The sequence below is a fragment of the Penicillium solitum genome (genome assembly GCF_028829755.1).
Source record: "Penicillium solitum strain IBT 25940 chromosome Unknown utg000003l_segment0_segment0, whole genome shotgun sequence".
NCBI lineage: Eukaryota > Fungi > Ascomycota > Eurotiomycetes > Eurotiales > Aspergillaceae > Penicillium > Penicillium solitum.
Genome location: NW_027072123.1, coordinates 3,892,802 through 3,908,803, shown reverse-complemented (window position 1 = coordinate 3,908,803; position 16,002 = coordinate 3,892,802). Strand labels below are relative to the sequence as shown.

Below are 16,002 nucleotides of genomic sequence, written 5' to 3'. Positions count from 1 at the left end.
CACCCTGGGGTGTGATTCGCAAATATGGCACAAGCAGGTGCAATCACAGACGTGACCCAAAGGTTGTTCGTGGAGCTCAAGTCAAAGAATGAGGAGGCCAGGGCCAGAGCTGCCTACGAGCTCTACGAGAATGTCCTATCCGTGTCTAGAGGTATTACCGGTTGAACTCCGAGACCTCTAACTAGCTGACATATCTCCTTGTGCAGATTGGCCATCGGAGAAGTTCGTGGAATTTTACAACGCAGTTAGCCAACGCATCGCCCAACTCGTCGTCAACGGTAGCGATGCAAACGAAAGAATCGGCGGCTTGTTAGCACTCGATCGGCTTATTGATTTTGACGGTGTCGATGCCGCCCAGAAAACCACGAGATTTGCCAGTTACTTGCGCAGCGCCCTTCGCAGCAATGATAACGTGGTCCTGGTGTATGCGGCCCGATCGCTGGGCCGCCTCGCAAAGCCCGGCGGGGCTCTAACCGCAGAACTGGTGGAAAGCGAAATACAATCTGCATTAGAATGGTTACAATCGGAGCGCCAGGAAAGTCGTCGGTTTGCAGCAGTGCTTGTTATTCGGGAACTGGCCAAGGGCTCACCAACACTCCTCTACGGCTTCGTTCCGCAGGTCTTTGAGCTTGTCTGGGTTGCCCTTCGAGACCCGAAAGTCCTCATCCGTGAGACTGCGGCCGAGGCTGTCGGTGAGTGCTTTGAAATAATCGTGGCTCGTGATTCTCAAGTTCGTCAATCATGGTTCGCACGGATACACGATGAAGCACTTCTCGGTTTGAAGTCCCATAACATCGATTGGATCCATGGCTCCATTTTGATCATCAAAGAGTTGATCTTAAAGGGAACAATGTTCATGAAAGAGCATTATCGGAATGCTTGTGAAATTATCCTCCGTCTCAAGGACCATCGTGACCCGAAGATTCGCACCGAAGTCGTCCTCACTATTCCCATTCTTGCCTCATATGCCCCTACCGATTTCACTGAGATATATCTACACAAATTCATGGTCTATCTCCAAGCGCAACTCAAGAGAGACAAAGAGAGGAACTCCGCTTTCATTGCCATTGGAAAGATTGCCAATGCAGTGGGCACCGCTATCGGCCAATATCTCGATGGCATCATTATCTACATTCGAGAGGGACTTGCAATGAAGGCCAGGAATCGGTCAGGAGTTAATGAGGCGCCAATGTTTGAGTGCATCAGCATGCTGTCCCTCGCAGTGGGACAGGCGCTCAGCAAGTACATGGAAGCTCTTCTGGATCCCATCTTTGCCTGCGGTCTGAGCAAATCATTAACACAGGCTTTAGTCGACATGGCCCACTACATTCCTCCCATCAAACCTATGATCCAGGAAAAGCTTCTTGATATGCTGAGTATCATCCTTTGTGGAACGCCGTTCCGGCCCCTCGGATGTCCTGAAAACCGACTGCCTCCTATGCCATCATTCGCAAAAGACTTTGCACCCCACGAGCTTCACTCTGATTCTGATATCGCATTAGCACTTCACACATTGGGAAGTTTTGACTTCTCTGGGCACATACTAAACGAGTTCGTGCGTGATGTTGCTATCAACTATGTGGAAAATGATAATCCCGAAATTCGAAAAGCCTCAGCTCTCACATGCTGTCAGCTGTTCGTTCATGATCCGATCATCAACCAAACCAGTGGACACTCCATTCAAGTTGTCAGCGAGGTTATTGACAAGCTCTTGACTGTGGGTATTGGAGATCCTGACCCTGAAATCCGACGCACCGTGTTGTGGTCATTGGACCGCAAATTTGATCGGCACTTGGCCCGACCAGAGAATATTCGATGTTTGTTCTTAGCTGTGAATGATGAGGTTTTCGACGTCAAAGAAGCCGCGATCTGCATTATCGGTCGACTTTCTAGCGTCAACCCAGCTTATGTCTTCCCGCCACTACGAAAACTGCTGGTCAATCTTCTCACTGGCCTTGGCTTCGCGAATACCGCCCGCCAAAAGGAAGAAACAGCTCAACTCATCAGCCTGTTTGTCTCTAATGCGACGAAATTGATCAGGTCATACGTTGATCCCATGGTGACCGCACTGTTGCCCAAATCAACTGACATTAATCCTGGTGTTGCTGCCACTACTTTGAAGGCTGTCGGTGAGCTCGCCAATGTCGGCGGCCATGAGATGAGACAATATCTGCCGCAGATTATGCCAATTATTTTGGACTCACTCCAGGATCTTTCGTCGCATAACAAACGAGAAGCCGCGCTTCGGACATTGGGCCAGTTGGCCAGCAATTCGGGCTACGTTATCGAGCCATACATGGAATACCCCCATCTTCTCGCCGTGCTCATCAATATCATCAAAACGGAACAGACAGGCTCTCTACGCAAGGAGACCATCAAGCTTCTCGGAGTCCTCGGTGCCCTCGATCCCTACAAATACCAACAAATTAGCGAGATTGAACCTGATGTACACCATATCAACGAAATACAGAATGTTTCTGATGTTGCCCTCATTATGCAGGGTCTCACACCCTCCAATGAAGAGTATTATCCCACGGTGGTCATCCATACTTTGATGCAGAACATTTTGCGAGAAAACTCCCTGGCACAATATCATTCAGCTGTCATTGATGCCATCGTGACGATTTTCAAGACTCTGGGTTTGAAGTGTGTCCCATTCCTTGGCCAAATCATTCCAGGGTTCATCTTGGTTATCAGAAGCGCTCCTGCTAGTCGCCTTGAGTCCTATTTCAATCAGATGGCAATCCTGGTGAATATCGTGCGGCAACATATTCGCACTTTCTTGCCAGAGATAATCGAGGTTATTAGAGATTTCTGGGATGCTTCATATCAAACCCAGGGCACGATTATATCCTTGGTCGAGGCGATTGCTAGGTCGTTGGAAGGAGAATTCAGGAAGTATCTTGCTGGCTTGATCCCTTTTATGCTGGATACACTTGATAAAGACACCTCGCCTCGTCGACAGCCCTCCGAGAAGATCCTTCATGCTCTTTTGATTTTCGGCACAAGCGGAGAGGAATATATGCACCTGATCATTCCTTCCATTGTTCATTTGTTTGATCGGCCACAAAACCCTCAGAGCATCCGCAAATCCGCTATCGATAGCCTGACAAAACTATCGCGGCAAGTTAACGTCTCTGACTTTGCATCCCTGATGATTCATTCCCTGTCACGAGTCGTGGCTAGCGGTGATCGTGTGTTGCGTCAAGCTGCGATGGATTGCATTTGTGCTCTCATTTTCCAGCTCGGACAGGACTTCACGCATTACATTCATCTCCTAAACAAGGTCCTGAAAACCAATCAGATCACGCATGTCAACTACCAAATCCTGGTGTCGAAACTCCAGAAGGGCGACCCACTCCCGCAGGACCTCAATCCAGAAGAGGTTTACTCTTTCCCCACTGATGACACCAACTTTTCCGAAATTGGACAAAAGAAGATTGTTGTGAACCAGCAACATCTCAAGAACGCGTGGGATGCTTCGCAAAAGTCCACTCGTGAGGATTGGCAGGAATGGATACGCCGTTTCAGCATTGAGCTGTTGAAGGAATCTCCATCCCCGGCATTGCGTGCATGTGCTAGCTTGGCAGGAATCTACCAGCCGCTCTCAAGGGACCTTTTCAATGCTGCTTTCGTCTCGTGCTGGACAGAGTTGTATGATCAATACCAAGAAGAGCTCGTCCGCTCAATTGAAAAGGCGCTTACTTCTCCCAACATCTCCCCAGAGATTTTGCAAATCCTCCTCAATCTGGCCGAGTTCATGGAGCACGATGACAAGGCTCTTCCCATCGACATCCGCACTCTTGGAAAGTATGCTGCAAAGTGTCATGCTTTTGCTAAAGCTCTTCACTACAAAGAACTCGAGTTTGAACAAGATCAGAACTCGGGTGCAGTTGAAGCCTTGATTACCATTAACAACCAGCTTCAACAGTCCGATGCTGCCATTGGTATCCTTCGCAAAGCGCAGGCCTATCGTGATGTGGAGCTCAAGGAAACGTGGTTCGAGAAGCTTCAACGGTGGGACGAAGCCCTTGCTGCTTACAAGCGACGCGAGAAGACGGATCCGGACTCATTTGGTATCACAATGGGTAAGATGCGCTGTTTGCACGCTCTTGGCGAGTGGAAGGTTCTCTCGGACCTCGCTCAAGAAAAGTGGAACCAAGCATCACTCGAGCATCGCCGAGCTATTGCACCTCTTGCCGCTGCCGCTGCCTGGGGTCGGGGCCAGTGGGAGTTGATGGACTCTTACCTTGGTGTCATGAAAGAGCAGTCTCCAGATCGCTCATTCTTTGGCGCCATTCTGGCTATCCATCGTAACCAATTCGAAGAGGCCAACATGTACATTGAGAAGGCCCGTAACGGTCTCGATACCGAATTGTCTGCTCTTCTCGGAGAGTCATACAATCGTGCCTACAATGTTGTTGTCCGGGTCCAGATGCTCGCTGAGCTGGAAGAGATCATCACATACAAACAAAACATCGGCGACCCTGAAAAGCAAGATGCCATGCGTAAAACTTGGAATCAACGATTGCTTGGGTGTCAGCAAAACGTGGAAGTGTGGCAGCGTATGCTCAAGGTCAGGGCTCTTGTCACTGCGCCACGTGAGAATCTTGATATGTCGATCAAGTTCGCCAATCTCTGTCGCAAGTCCAATCGCATGGGTCTTGCGGAGCGGTCCCTTGCATCCCTAGAGACAGTGGTGTCCGATGCCAATGGCACGCGCACTGTTGCACCACCCGAAGTCACATACGCCAGGCTGAAATTCAGTTGGGCAAATGGTCATCAACTAGAATCTCTTGAAATGATGAAGGAGTTTACCTCTGGTCTGACCGATGATTTCTCCAGATACAACACACTTATGGTATCAAATCCCGATCATCATGGCGCGAATGGAGTCAACGGGGTTGTCGATCAGAGCCACCCAGACGCTATCAGCCTGAATGAACGGATTGGCGACGCCAACAAATTCAGAAAACTTCTCTCCAAGAGCTATCTTAGACAGGGAGAGTGGCAGACAACTCTACAAAGGGGTGATTGGAGGCCAGAACATGTCCGAGAGGTTCTCAACGCCTACTCGGCAGCAACTCAATACAACCGCGATTCGTACAAGGCGTGGCACTCCTGGGCACTTGCGAACTTTGAAGTCGTTACCACGATTTCCAACCAGGCTAGCCGTGAGGGCATGCCTACGCCGGTTCCTGCTCATATTGTTACAGAGCATGTGATTCCTGCTATTCGCGGATTCATTCGCTCCATCGCTTTGTCCTTGACATCTTCGCTACAAGACACCTTGAGATTGCTCACTCTATGGTTCAATCATGGCGGAGATCATGAGGTGAATACTGTCGTCACGGAAGGCTTTACAGCGGTCAATATTGACACTTGGCTGGCTGTCACTCCTCAACTTATCGCTCGCATCAATCAGCCCAATATCAGGGTCAGGGGTGCGGTACATAGGTTGCTTGCCGAGGTCGGCAAAGCGCATCCTCAAGCCCTTGTGTATCCATTGACGGTGGCAATGAAATCGAACGTGACTCGACGTTCTCAATCTGCTAGCAACATCATGGAAAGTATGCGGCAGCATAGCGCAAAACTTGTCGAGCAAGCAGATCTTGTGAGTCATGAGCTTATCCGAGTTGCGGTCTTGTGGCATGAACTCTGGCATGAAGGTCTGGAAGAAGCCTCTCGTCTCTATTTCGGTGACCATAATGTTGAAGGCATGTTCTCAACACTTGCCCCATTCCATGATATGCTAGACAAGGGCGCTGAGACCCTTCGTGAGGTGTCATTTGCGCAAGCTTTCGGTCGTGATCTGGCTGAAGCCAAGCACTACTGCATGATGTATCGTGAATCGGAGGAAATCGGCGATCTCAACCAAGCTTGGGATTTGTATTACACTGTGTTCCGCAAGATCAGCCGGCAACTGCCACAGCTATCCACTCTCGATCTCAAATACGTGTCTCCTCGACTCAAGGATTGCTCAAACCTTGACCTTGCTGTCCCGGGTACATACCAGAGTGGTAAGCCAGTCATTCGAATCATGAGCTTTGACCCGATCTTGCATGTCTTGCAGACAAAGAAACGACCGCGTCGCATGACCCTCAAGGGCAGCAACGGTAGCTCTTACATGTACCTTGTCAAGGGTCATGAAGATATCCGACAAGATGAGCGTGTCATGCAACTGTTCGGCTTGTGCAATACCTTGCTGGATAATGATGGCGAGAGTTTCAAGCGACACTTGTCGGTCCAGCGCTTCCCTGCTATTCCATTGTCTCAGAGCTCTGGTCTGTTGGGATGGGTGTCCAACAGTGATACATTACATGCCTTGATCAAGGAATATCGTGAAAGTCGTCGGATTCTACTCAACATCGAGCACCGGATCATGCTTCAAATGGCACCCGACTATGATAGCCTTACTCTCATGCAGAAGGTTGAAGTCTTCGGTTACGCTATGGACAACACGACCGGCAAAGATTTGTACCGTGTGCTATGGCTCAAGAGTAAGAGCTCCGAGGCATGGCTCGAACGCCGTACGAACTACACTCGATCGCTCGGTGTTATGTCTATGGTCGGCTACATCCTTGGTCTGGGAGACAGGCATCCATCGAACTTGTTGCTGGATCGTGGTACTGGCCGTGTGGTTCATATCGACTTTGGTGATTGCTTCGAGATCGCAATGCATCGAGAGAAGTACCCGGAACGAGTTCCGTTCCGACTTACTCGCATGTTGACATTCGCCATGGAAGTCAGCAACATTGAGGGTAGCTACCGCATCACTTGTGAGGCTGTCATGCGTGTTCTACGAGAGCACAAGGATTCCTTGATGGCGGTCTTGGAGGCTGTAAGTGACCTGATTCTTTCACGTTCTAAAACAACACCCACTAACTTTTACTTTTCTAGTTCATCCACGACCCTCTAATCAACTGGCGTCTGGGTACACAAGAGTCGTCCCCCGACCGAGTGTCTCTCACTGCGGATCGTCGCCAGTCCATCATGGAAGGTGTCAATTTCGAACCCGGCGCCCAGCCGCCGGGCGATTTCTCCCGTCGCCGTCGCCCGTCTATGCTTGAAGGTGGTATTCTCGATGCCCCAGAAGGCGTTCCACAAGAAGCCCGTGAGGCACAGAATGCCCGTGCTCTGCAGGTTCTCGCCCGAGTCAAGGAGAAGCTTACCGGACGAGACTTCAGAAATAACGAAGAGCTGAGTGTCAGCGACCAGGTGGACAAGCTCATTGCACAGGCAACCAATGTTGAAAATATCTGTCAACACTGGATTGGGTGGTGTAGTTTCTGGTAATCTGGCTTTGCTCTTGGAGTTCTACGGCGATGATGATATGATATGATGCGTTTTGTTTCGATTCCTCACTTGTATTTAGAGTTAACCCCCGTTATTTGCTATTTTCTCGTTCTTATTTCTAAATTCTCCCACTACACCTCTAATGCTTCTTTCTGGTTTATGGTAATTGTTTAAGGTGGTATGGATATCTACACTTCTTTTTACAAGTTAAAAGACCAAAAGATAAAGCTCCCATCTTATTATTCTATTTTCCTTCAACATATTCACAGAACAAATTCCATATCAAAAAGTTGCAGTCTCGTATCAAATGATCACGTGATCAGTGGCGATTGCGCTTTGGATTTACCCGGGGTTGGACCTTCGGACATAGCGACTTACTCATACCAACTTTTTTTGCTTTATTCTTCGCATTTCCAAACATCATGGGTGGAGATTTGAACCTGAAGAAGTAAGTACCAAGTCCCGGCTTCAATACCTGCCCCGAAAGAGAAGCATAATACTAACCGTCCCACCAGGTCATGGCACCCAGGCTTGATCAAGAACCAGGAGCGCGTATGGCTGCATGAGAAGCGCGCTCTCGAAGAGCGCAAACAGATCGCGCAACTTCAACGTGAGCGCGAGGAGGAGCGCCAGATGGAAGAGATTCAACGCCTCCAAGAAGCCTCCGGAAAGACAAAGCAAACCCGCCGTGTCGACTGGATGTACCAGGCGCCCTCGACCGAGAGCGGGCACTACTCCGAGGAGATGGAGGGATATCTGCTGGGAAAGCGACGCATCGACGGAGTTCTCCTGAAGAACGACCCTGACACTAAGAAGCTAGAGAAGGGTTCGGAGGTGGTGGGCCAAGGTGTCGCGGCCGGCCCGTCTATTGCCTCGGCGCGCGATACTATGTCGAAGGTTATGGCGGACCCGCTCCTCGAAGTGAAGAAGAGAGAGCAGGCGGCTTACGAGGCGATGGTGAAAGAGACGCTCAGACGCAAGGAAAGAGAGAAGGAGCGCGGAGATCGCGATCGAGGAAAAGATCGTGAACGTCACCATCGTACCCACGACTCAAAGCGTAGACGCTACAGTGATGATGCTGGTGATGATCGCCGTGACCGCCACCACCGAAGATCTTCACCTCGACGACACAGATCTAGATCACCTGGTTCGCCCGATCGATCTTCGCGTAGACACCGAAGTGACCGTGATCGTGAACGCCGTGACGACGAATACCGCCCAGACAACCGTGATCGGAGAAGCGACGAGCACCGATCTCGCCGGGATGATAGGGACCGAGGCCGAGACCGTCGCGACTACCATGACAAGAGAGACAGAGACTCTTACTCTAGCCGACACCAAGATCGTGAAGACAGAGGTGGACGGGACCGCTCACCAACCCGTAACTCCCGATCTCCTCGTCCATCTAGCGATCGCAAAGAACGCCCCGCCGCCGACGAAGATCGTCGCCGTGACTTCCCCCGACGCGAATACAATAATCGGCGTGACTCTGGTCGGGCTATGGGGCCACCCTCGGCCCGTGCACCAGCAAACAAGCCTGATCCTAAGGAACTGGAAGAAGAACGTCGTCGCAAGTTGGCAGAGATGCAAAGCAACGCTACAGAAGTCGAGTCAGAGCGACGCCAGCGAATCGAGGAGATCTCTGCCAAGGAGGAAGAACAGCGCGAGGCTGATGATCGGCTGCGTTCAGACCGGGGCAGGTTCATGTCTGATGTCAATAAGCGAGTACAGGAGGATACTCTTGATGAACGTATTCGGCGTAGCCGTGGTGGACTTGCCAAGATGGAGGAGGATTAAGACCGTTTTGGTTTCTACGTCGGACTTGGGAATTTGCCGTTACTTCGGAGTCTACATTCATGGGTTCTTGTTCTCTTTTTAGCGTTACCAGAAGTTTTGATACACATGTCAATGATATCCATTGTTAAATCCTTGTAGTCTCCTGCGTGTGTGTGTCCCAATATCCATATTCTTCTAGGCATCTGGAGGGGGGGGGGGGGGGGTGGTTGAGGAGGACATCACCACCCTAACAGGCAGCACAAGTTCACTACATTCCGTTTCGAGTGACTGGGGTCACTCTTGTTTCGTTTGCAGTCATTTTGGAACGACCAGCACTCTGAGGCCATAGATATTTGCGTAGGTACGACCCTACAAGGGCGTAGTAATTTGCGAACACGGGGATGAATGGGATGCCATGCGCCCATATTATGACCGGGTGACCTATCGGCCATCTCCGAGGACAAATGTCTCCCGCGCTGTCGAAGTCCACGGGCCACCTGCCGTGGCGGTTCCTGGCAGAAATGGATGTGATTCTTCCTAGGATTCCATGATGCTTTGACGTCACCGCGCTTTTCCGACTACATTACTTTTCCGTGGAGTCGTCTTTATTTGACATGTTCCCATGATTGAGATTGAATGAACTGTCTCAGACTGTGTTATGACTGTAACGGCCGTCTTGCCCTGTCGTACATTATCCATACGACCTTCTGGCCTGTCTCTTGCCAGAGGACCTTTTGGTGATTGATTCCCGAATGTTCGGGTTGAGCTCTATAATAGAGCAGACGGGTTTAGGGCACTTTAGACCTGGATGTTGCGGTGGTCGAGATGATATATAAAGACTTATGTTTTGGTTGAGACAGGTGTAGAGAGATAGGTCAAGAGAGTGGAAGATGGGAGGTTGATTTTAAGTGTATACGCTCCTTCCCACAGAGCCCCATGTTTACACATACCTAGGTAGGTATTTATCATGGCAGGCACTGCCTAGGTACACACATATGTTATGGACTAAGTCTATTTGGCTGTGGATTGTCTTTTTAAACGGTATTTTTAGAGATCTAACCTTAGCATTAAGGTCTTTCAATTGCCAGAGCCGATATAAAATTATATGGATATAACTATAGCTACGTAAGCCATCTAAAGGGACAATGTACGAACACCGCCAACTGGCTTGCTTAAACGATATCGAACGAACAATTCCACTGGTGCCTTTTTAATGTCCTTAAAGCTCCAGAGTTGCGAGTATTGCAGAATCAATCCCTTTCCATCATACGAAGCTTGAATGATTCTCCCCTGATAATCGCCCATAAAAGAGAGAACCAAAATCTGTACATATCTTAGATATTAGCATGTAAAATGTGGAAAATCACTTACTGGATGAATATGGCATCTGCGGAACGGTTTGTGGTTCACTCGAAGAAGTGTCATGTTCACAATGGCTCTCAGCTCGTGGGTAGTGAGGCCCTGACTTGTATCAGGCCAGAGTTGAGCGAGACATGACATAATTGAATGCGGTTTCAAAGGGCGACTGGTGTATCGGTAATGATTGACCACTTGCCACGGCTTTGGATCTTCAACTCCCTTGTAAGTAAGAGGGTCATTTCCCCTCCGGTGCGGGCTACAGATGGTTAGTTTTATACTTTAGCATTCAACGCTTGACCGTTTACTTACTCCCAACATTCCTGCTCATCGTTTAGGAGGTCTGTAAGTGTGAACCATTCATGCGGTCCGTATCTTCTCACCCGGATGCGAGAGTTAATCATGTTCTCTACATCCTCGGCATGTATGTATGGATCGCGCTCTGGCGGAAAATCCGACCACATTTCGTATTCCATTCTCGCAATTATTGGAGCGTTTTCAGGGGAATGCTCCGTCAGGGCATCCTTGATGTAATCCTTTAAGGTTTCGGTGTATTGTATGTTCTGTGGATCATTTTCCAAGTCCAAAGCGTGGATTGGATGTTTCTAAAACAGTTTATCGGGATGCGGTCGAAAGAAGCATGGGTCGAATTGAAGAAGTTCGTCATTCTCCGGGGCCAAGGGGACTTGGACTGTTTGAACTCCAAGCCTCTGGAAGTCGTCAGGGGAAGGGAAGTCAGGCTCAAGGTCTTTGACTTGTTGAACGAGGGACTTGAGAAAGGCATGAGGCTGAGCTTGTGTTTCATCCATTTCATGTAGCAAAAAAGAAAATCGCGCCTCACAGACAAAAAAAAAAAAAAAAAGAAAAGGGTTATCGCTAATATAGGAACGGCGATGTCGTAGGCGTCATGCATACATAATCCTACATCTACTAATTTTAAAAATTCCCAGTTTATTGCACATTTTATCTTGGTATAGGGATCTACTGGAGATGGCCCTGGCTTGCATCAGACCAGACTTGATACAAGATCCCAAGAGATAATTGAGATGGACGCAACGGGGGTTTAGCCGCAGTTTGCGACCGAAAAGAAAGGGAATGGGTGCCGCTTTGCCCTGGGGCACTTAGTTTTATTTGAGTGAAGGGTTCACCCACATCTTGACATCTTGACATACCTCCCAAGGGCTTCACCAGACCCTCGTCCGGGATGGCAACACAAAGCCCGTGGTTTCTGCGTTTCCCCCCTGAATTGATTTCATCCATTGTGTCCTTTCTGCCAAACAAAGATGTCAAGTCCTTGCGCTTGACGTGCAAAGCCCTCGGCGAGATTTCACCATTATCCTCTTCACGCGTGTTTCTTTCGGCCAACTCGTTGAACATCCAAGTTTTTCGGGCTGTAGCAGACCATCCAAAGTTTCGCCACGAAATCAGGGAGATCATCTGGGACGACGCACGGTTTGTATTCGCGCCGTTGATATGGGAAACCGTGTACCTAAGCATCAATTCCGAACGTATGGAAATCAACTCCAATGAGGGATGTCCTATCTGGTTCACGGAGGAATGCGAAGAGACCCGCTATAGGATGAAGCATCGGAAATACCGCGATGTGGACCAACCTGGCCATGTTGTACGTCAGTATCAGATAGATGCCTAAATGCCGTCGAAAGCCTACTGGAAGTATTATCGGGAACTACGCGATGATCAGACTTCTGTGATCGGATCCGAAGACGACAAAAAAGCCTTTCTTTACGGCCTGGAGCGATTCCCACAGCTCAAAAGAGTGACCGTTACGCCTACGGCTTACGGCTAGCTGTTTTCTCTACTGCACGAGACACCTGTAATCCGAGCATTTCTATACGAATTCAACTATCCGATTCCGCGAGGATGGCACTGTGATCCCGTTAATTGTCGGGTTGTCGAGCTACTACCGTGGTTAGAGGCAACCGAGGACTATAAGGAGTTATGGAGAGGGGCTCGAATTGTTCTTCGCCTTTTATTATAGGCTGCGAAGCATAATATTTCCGAGCTGAGCTTTGACTCTAAGCAACTCTATACCGGACTAAACTTTTTAATTTTCGACCGGCCGTATGAGGAATACAATCAATTTGCAGCTATCATAAAACGTCTAGGCTTCCGTCGTCTTTACCTATCCTTACTTACTAGCAGTAGTGGTAACTGGACAGGATTCCAAAGCGGATTATTCCGTCAAGCTGTGAGCCTAGCTAAGGAATTGACCCATGTCCATTTATCAACCACATTCAATGATGGAACTCATTCTTCGATGAGAGATCCACCTATTCCCCTAAAGGAGGTTCTGCATATTAAGGAGTGGCCGAATCTGTCTCACTTGGCACCCTCTCGTTTCAGCGTTGATACGTCGGAGTTGATGGGCATACTCAAATTGGCACCATCCTCATTACGATCTCTTGACTTGGGGTTTATCGAATTCCCCTCTGATGAGTTGTGTTTGACTGGTCTACTAAAGAGGATGCAAGAGGAACTGTATTGGACCGAGAGAGATCAACCACTGAAACCGGCCGTCACGATCGCGATGGACGGCCATAGAATATGGCCGGGGAGGTTCATCAAGCTTTCAGACGAGGTAACAAGTTTTATCTATGGCTCTGGGGAAAATCCCTTGGATGGAACAGATACACGCAGCCCCAAAGACGGATACGGGACGAATCATGACCTTTTTGAGGCGGAGTACACTCGGCCCAACCTCAATTTCCAGGATCTTAAGAAACTGGGAACTATTTGTTAGGAATGCAACAGTCAGCGGCTATATTTTCCGTAAAGCTCACACCAGAGAACCACATGTATCTTTAACCAAAGTCAGAGCTCATCCATTAATTCCCCGAGATGCTGTAACTTACTGAGTGCAGTCTTCCATTTGCAAGCGGGATAATCGGACTGGACCCGGTTGGCTAGATCATTGGAGGTTAGCTAGATGCTTCTTCCTTTCAGACAGTAACAATAACAAGGAGACCAAAAAAAACACCAAGTCCTTGATTCGCGGTCTAGATAATTGATTCATAATCGGCACCTCGATCAAGCAGCATCTGCACCACTTTCTGATGACCTTGATATGATGCAGCTCGGAGCACGCTGCCATACAATCCACCTTGAGCATTGACATCGGCACCTCGATCAAGTAGCATCTGCACCACCTTTTCTTGTCGTTCCGATAATGCGGCGTGGAGCGCGTTGTCATACATTCCACCTTGATCATTGATATCGGCGCCTTGATCAAGCAGCATTTGCACCACCTTCTCATTGCCCACCAATGATGCAACTTGGAGCGCGTTACCATGCTTTCCTTGAGCATTGACATCGGCGCCTTGATCAAGCAGCATCTGTACCACCTTCTTATTTCCCACCAATGATGCATCCCAGAGTGTATTGTCATATATTCCGCTTTCGGAAAAGTAATTGAGACAGTCGAATGCGTAACACGTTGGTGGATCTTCTTTGTCACACTCCCTTAGGACAGACAGGTAGTTTTCTCGAGCTAACATGTAGTGTCCATCGTCGAACTCACGTCTTTGTTTTCACTACCGGTCACCTGCGCATGCCTGCCTTTACGAAGTCAGGCAAAGCCACAACCCGGTGGCTTGATGATCATCCCGAATTCTGGAAAGGTCGCATCGGACAGCGCAGGGCGATAGCCAGCCTGGTAATTGAACACATGGGCGCGGTTGAATTCCAGGAAAACTTTTCAATAAGATCTTATTCATCCACTGGAAAGGTGCAACCTAAACTGCCGTACGCTAGCACAAAAGAGCTGGCTGGAATCACTCAGCAGGAATGGAGGGGGGCCGACCCTGAATTTACACGAGTGTCAAAGCCATCCAACATTTCCCAGTTTGGCGAGGGTGCGGCACTCTCGGACAAGGGAATTCCTAATCTGATCACTGATCTGAGCCCGTGCTGACATCTATTCAGTAAGCCTGAGCCTAAGCACCCTCATAAAAGCGGCGGCAGCTCAAATAGGAAGCCCTACCCACCAGGGAATATCCGGTACGTATAGGTACATCCATAACAATTTTGCTCTAAATTATTCTTAGACCGCTGGCAAGGGGTGAGAAGATGATGATGTTCCTGCCCAGGTGTGTAAGTGGATTGGATCAGGGTTGGGCGGGCATTGTGAGCTACAGCGTCTTACTTGCCCACAGCTTCCATGTGACAAGCTCAGCTAAGAGCCCCAGCCATCGACTGCACTGTTCGAGATAGAGTGAACTTGCCGTCAAAAGCCTCGCTAGTTACTAAATAATCTAATCAAGCCTATCAGAAACAACTCACCAACTACGCCAGACGCTTGTACCTCATTTGCAGCGGAGTGAGCGGCGCTGTTTGAGGCGGCTGGTGAGCACCCAAGGTAGGTCAGCACTTTGTTCGCTCATCCTGGAGAATTATTCGGGGTATACACGTACCCTCCGTAGCACCGGTCTTGGCTATTCATGCATTAGCCATCTGTCTGTGCATCGGAACCGCAACAGGGAAACCAAGTATGGCAACACGAAAAAGGATAAAGTGAGAGCAAAGTGGGGAAGACGTGAAAGTGAAGTGAGTGAAAGTGAACACTTGTGTAAGATACCATCGACAACAACATGACATACCCTTTTTGGCCTCGCTATCCCGAAAGATATGGTGTGTCTTGCGCTTGGTCTGCAGCAGTCACATCTCAAATCAATAACCTTTCCCCAAAAATAGGCATGTGGATCCCACGGGGAGTGGGGGGAAAGACATCCGGTTGAGGGCGCTCAGCGCCTTCAACCGGCCGCAGCTGCCATCTGTATGGTTACAATAGTAACAAAAGACATATCATTTATTAGTGCATGTTTTAACAATCTATGAATATGTGATAATCGTTGGGAGAGAATAGCGGTTATGGTAGAAGTCTCATTGCATTGGGGATCGGGAGGCTTCAGGAAAGAAGTCAACACTTACACGAGGCCGCTTGGAGTCCACCTTTTCGGGGAGGAAGATTTCCTTCTTGTTCGAAAAAAAAAAAGAATATTGACGGTAGACAGCAGAGAGGTGTGTGTGTTGACAAGGGGAAGTTCTTTTCGGCCTACATGTAGATAGAAGGCACTGTTGTTTCAAGGGCTTCTTCCTCAAGACAACAGAGGCTCTTTCCCAAATAATACAAATAACCTTGGAATACATCTACCTCGTCACCTCTGACGGTATAGTGTCCACCCGTGGACGAGACGGCCCGGTCAAATGTGCTGACATCATCAAGCCCTAATTTGGCATTTTTCACAACATAACTAAATAACTAATATACATGTCCCTACGTAGCCTGGCACTTGGAAAAAATCCCCTGGAACTGATCGTCCAACTCTTCAATCTTTGCGCTTAACCCCTTCACATCATCTTTGGTCATATCCCTCCTAGCAGTGCCCATGTATGTGAAACTGTCCGGGTCTTGCATCCCACTAAACATCAAGGTCTCTAGAATGGTTATGGGTGCCATCTTGGGATCTTCAACAATATCATATATTGTGGCAGCACCTAGGCTAACATCGTTAATCATCCTGATATACATCCCCGTCCGGTGATGTAACCCGATTA

The 16,002-nt window shown here is 48.9% G+C and overlaps 6 protein-coding genes across 6 annotated transcripts; 3 read left to right on the top strand and 3 right to left on the bottom strand.

The window, feature by feature from the left end:
- Window positions 1-24: 24 nt before the first annotated feature.
- Window positions 25-7,296, top strand: tor (putative TOR pathway phosphatidylinositol 3-kinase TorA; the record flags this gene model as incomplete). Its single annotated transcript, XM_040961134.2, has 3 exons — window positions 25-151; window positions 207-6,841; window positions 6,901-7,296. 3 exons carry the CDS (start codon window positions 25-27, stop codon window positions 7,294-7,296), a joined length of 7,158 nt encoding a protein of 2,385 aa, XP_040808417.2.
- A 422-nt stretch (window positions 7,297-7,718) lies between these two features.
- On the top strand, window positions 7,719-9,093 carry cwc25 (U2-type spliceosomal complex subunit CWC25; the record flags this gene model as incomplete). Its single annotated transcript, XM_040961127.2, has 2 exons — window positions 7,719-7,744; window positions 7,812-9,093. 2 exons carry the CDS (start codon window positions 7,719-7,721, stop codon window positions 9,091-9,093), a joined length of 1,308 nt encoding a protein of 435 aa, XP_040808423.1.
- A 1,113-nt stretch (window positions 9,094-10,206) lies between these two features.
- Window positions 10,207-11,925, bottom strand: N7455_005406 (uncharacterized protein; the record flags this gene model as incomplete). The annotated part of the gene is made up of 5 exons (XM_040961173.2): window positions 10,207-10,395; window positions 10,444-10,687; window positions 10,741-11,033; window positions 11,130-11,221; window positions 11,601-11,925. 5 exons carry the CDS (start codon window positions 11,923-11,925, stop codon window positions 10,207-10,209), a joined length of 1,143 nt encoding a protein of 380 aa, XP_040808381.2.
- Window positions 11,926-12,079: 154 nt separating this feature from the next.
- N7455_005405 (uncharacterized protein) lies at window positions 12,080-12,659 on the top strand (the record flags this gene model as incomplete). The annotated part of the gene is given in 5 exon segments (XM_065605028.1): window positions 12,080-12,205; window positions 12,236-12,406; window positions 12,428-12,510; window positions 12,592-12,637; window positions 12,648-12,659. 5 exon segments carry the CDS (start codon window positions 12,080-12,082, stop codon window positions 12,657-12,659), a joined length of 438 nt encoding a protein of 145 aa, XP_065461928.1.
- A 786-nt stretch (window positions 12,660-13,445) lies between these two features.
- N7455_005404 (ankyrin repeat domain-containing protein) lies at window positions 13,446-13,943 on the bottom strand (the record flags this gene model as incomplete). The annotated part of the gene is made up of 1 exon (XM_040961163.2): window positions 13,446-13,943. One exon carries the CDS (start codon window positions 13,941-13,943, stop codon window positions 13,446-13,448), a length of 498 nt encoding a protein of 165 aa, XP_040808429.2.
- A 1,778-nt stretch (window positions 13,944-15,721) lies between these two features.
- N7455_005403 (uncharacterized protein) lies at window positions 15,722-15,964 on the bottom strand (the record flags this gene model as incomplete). The annotated part of the gene is made up of 1 exon (XM_065605027.1): window positions 15,722-15,964. One exon carries the CDS (start codon window positions 15,962-15,964, stop codon window positions 15,722-15,724), a length of 243 nt encoding a protein of 80 aa, XP_065461927.1.
- Between the last annotated feature and the right edge of the window lie 38 nt (window positions 15,965-16,002).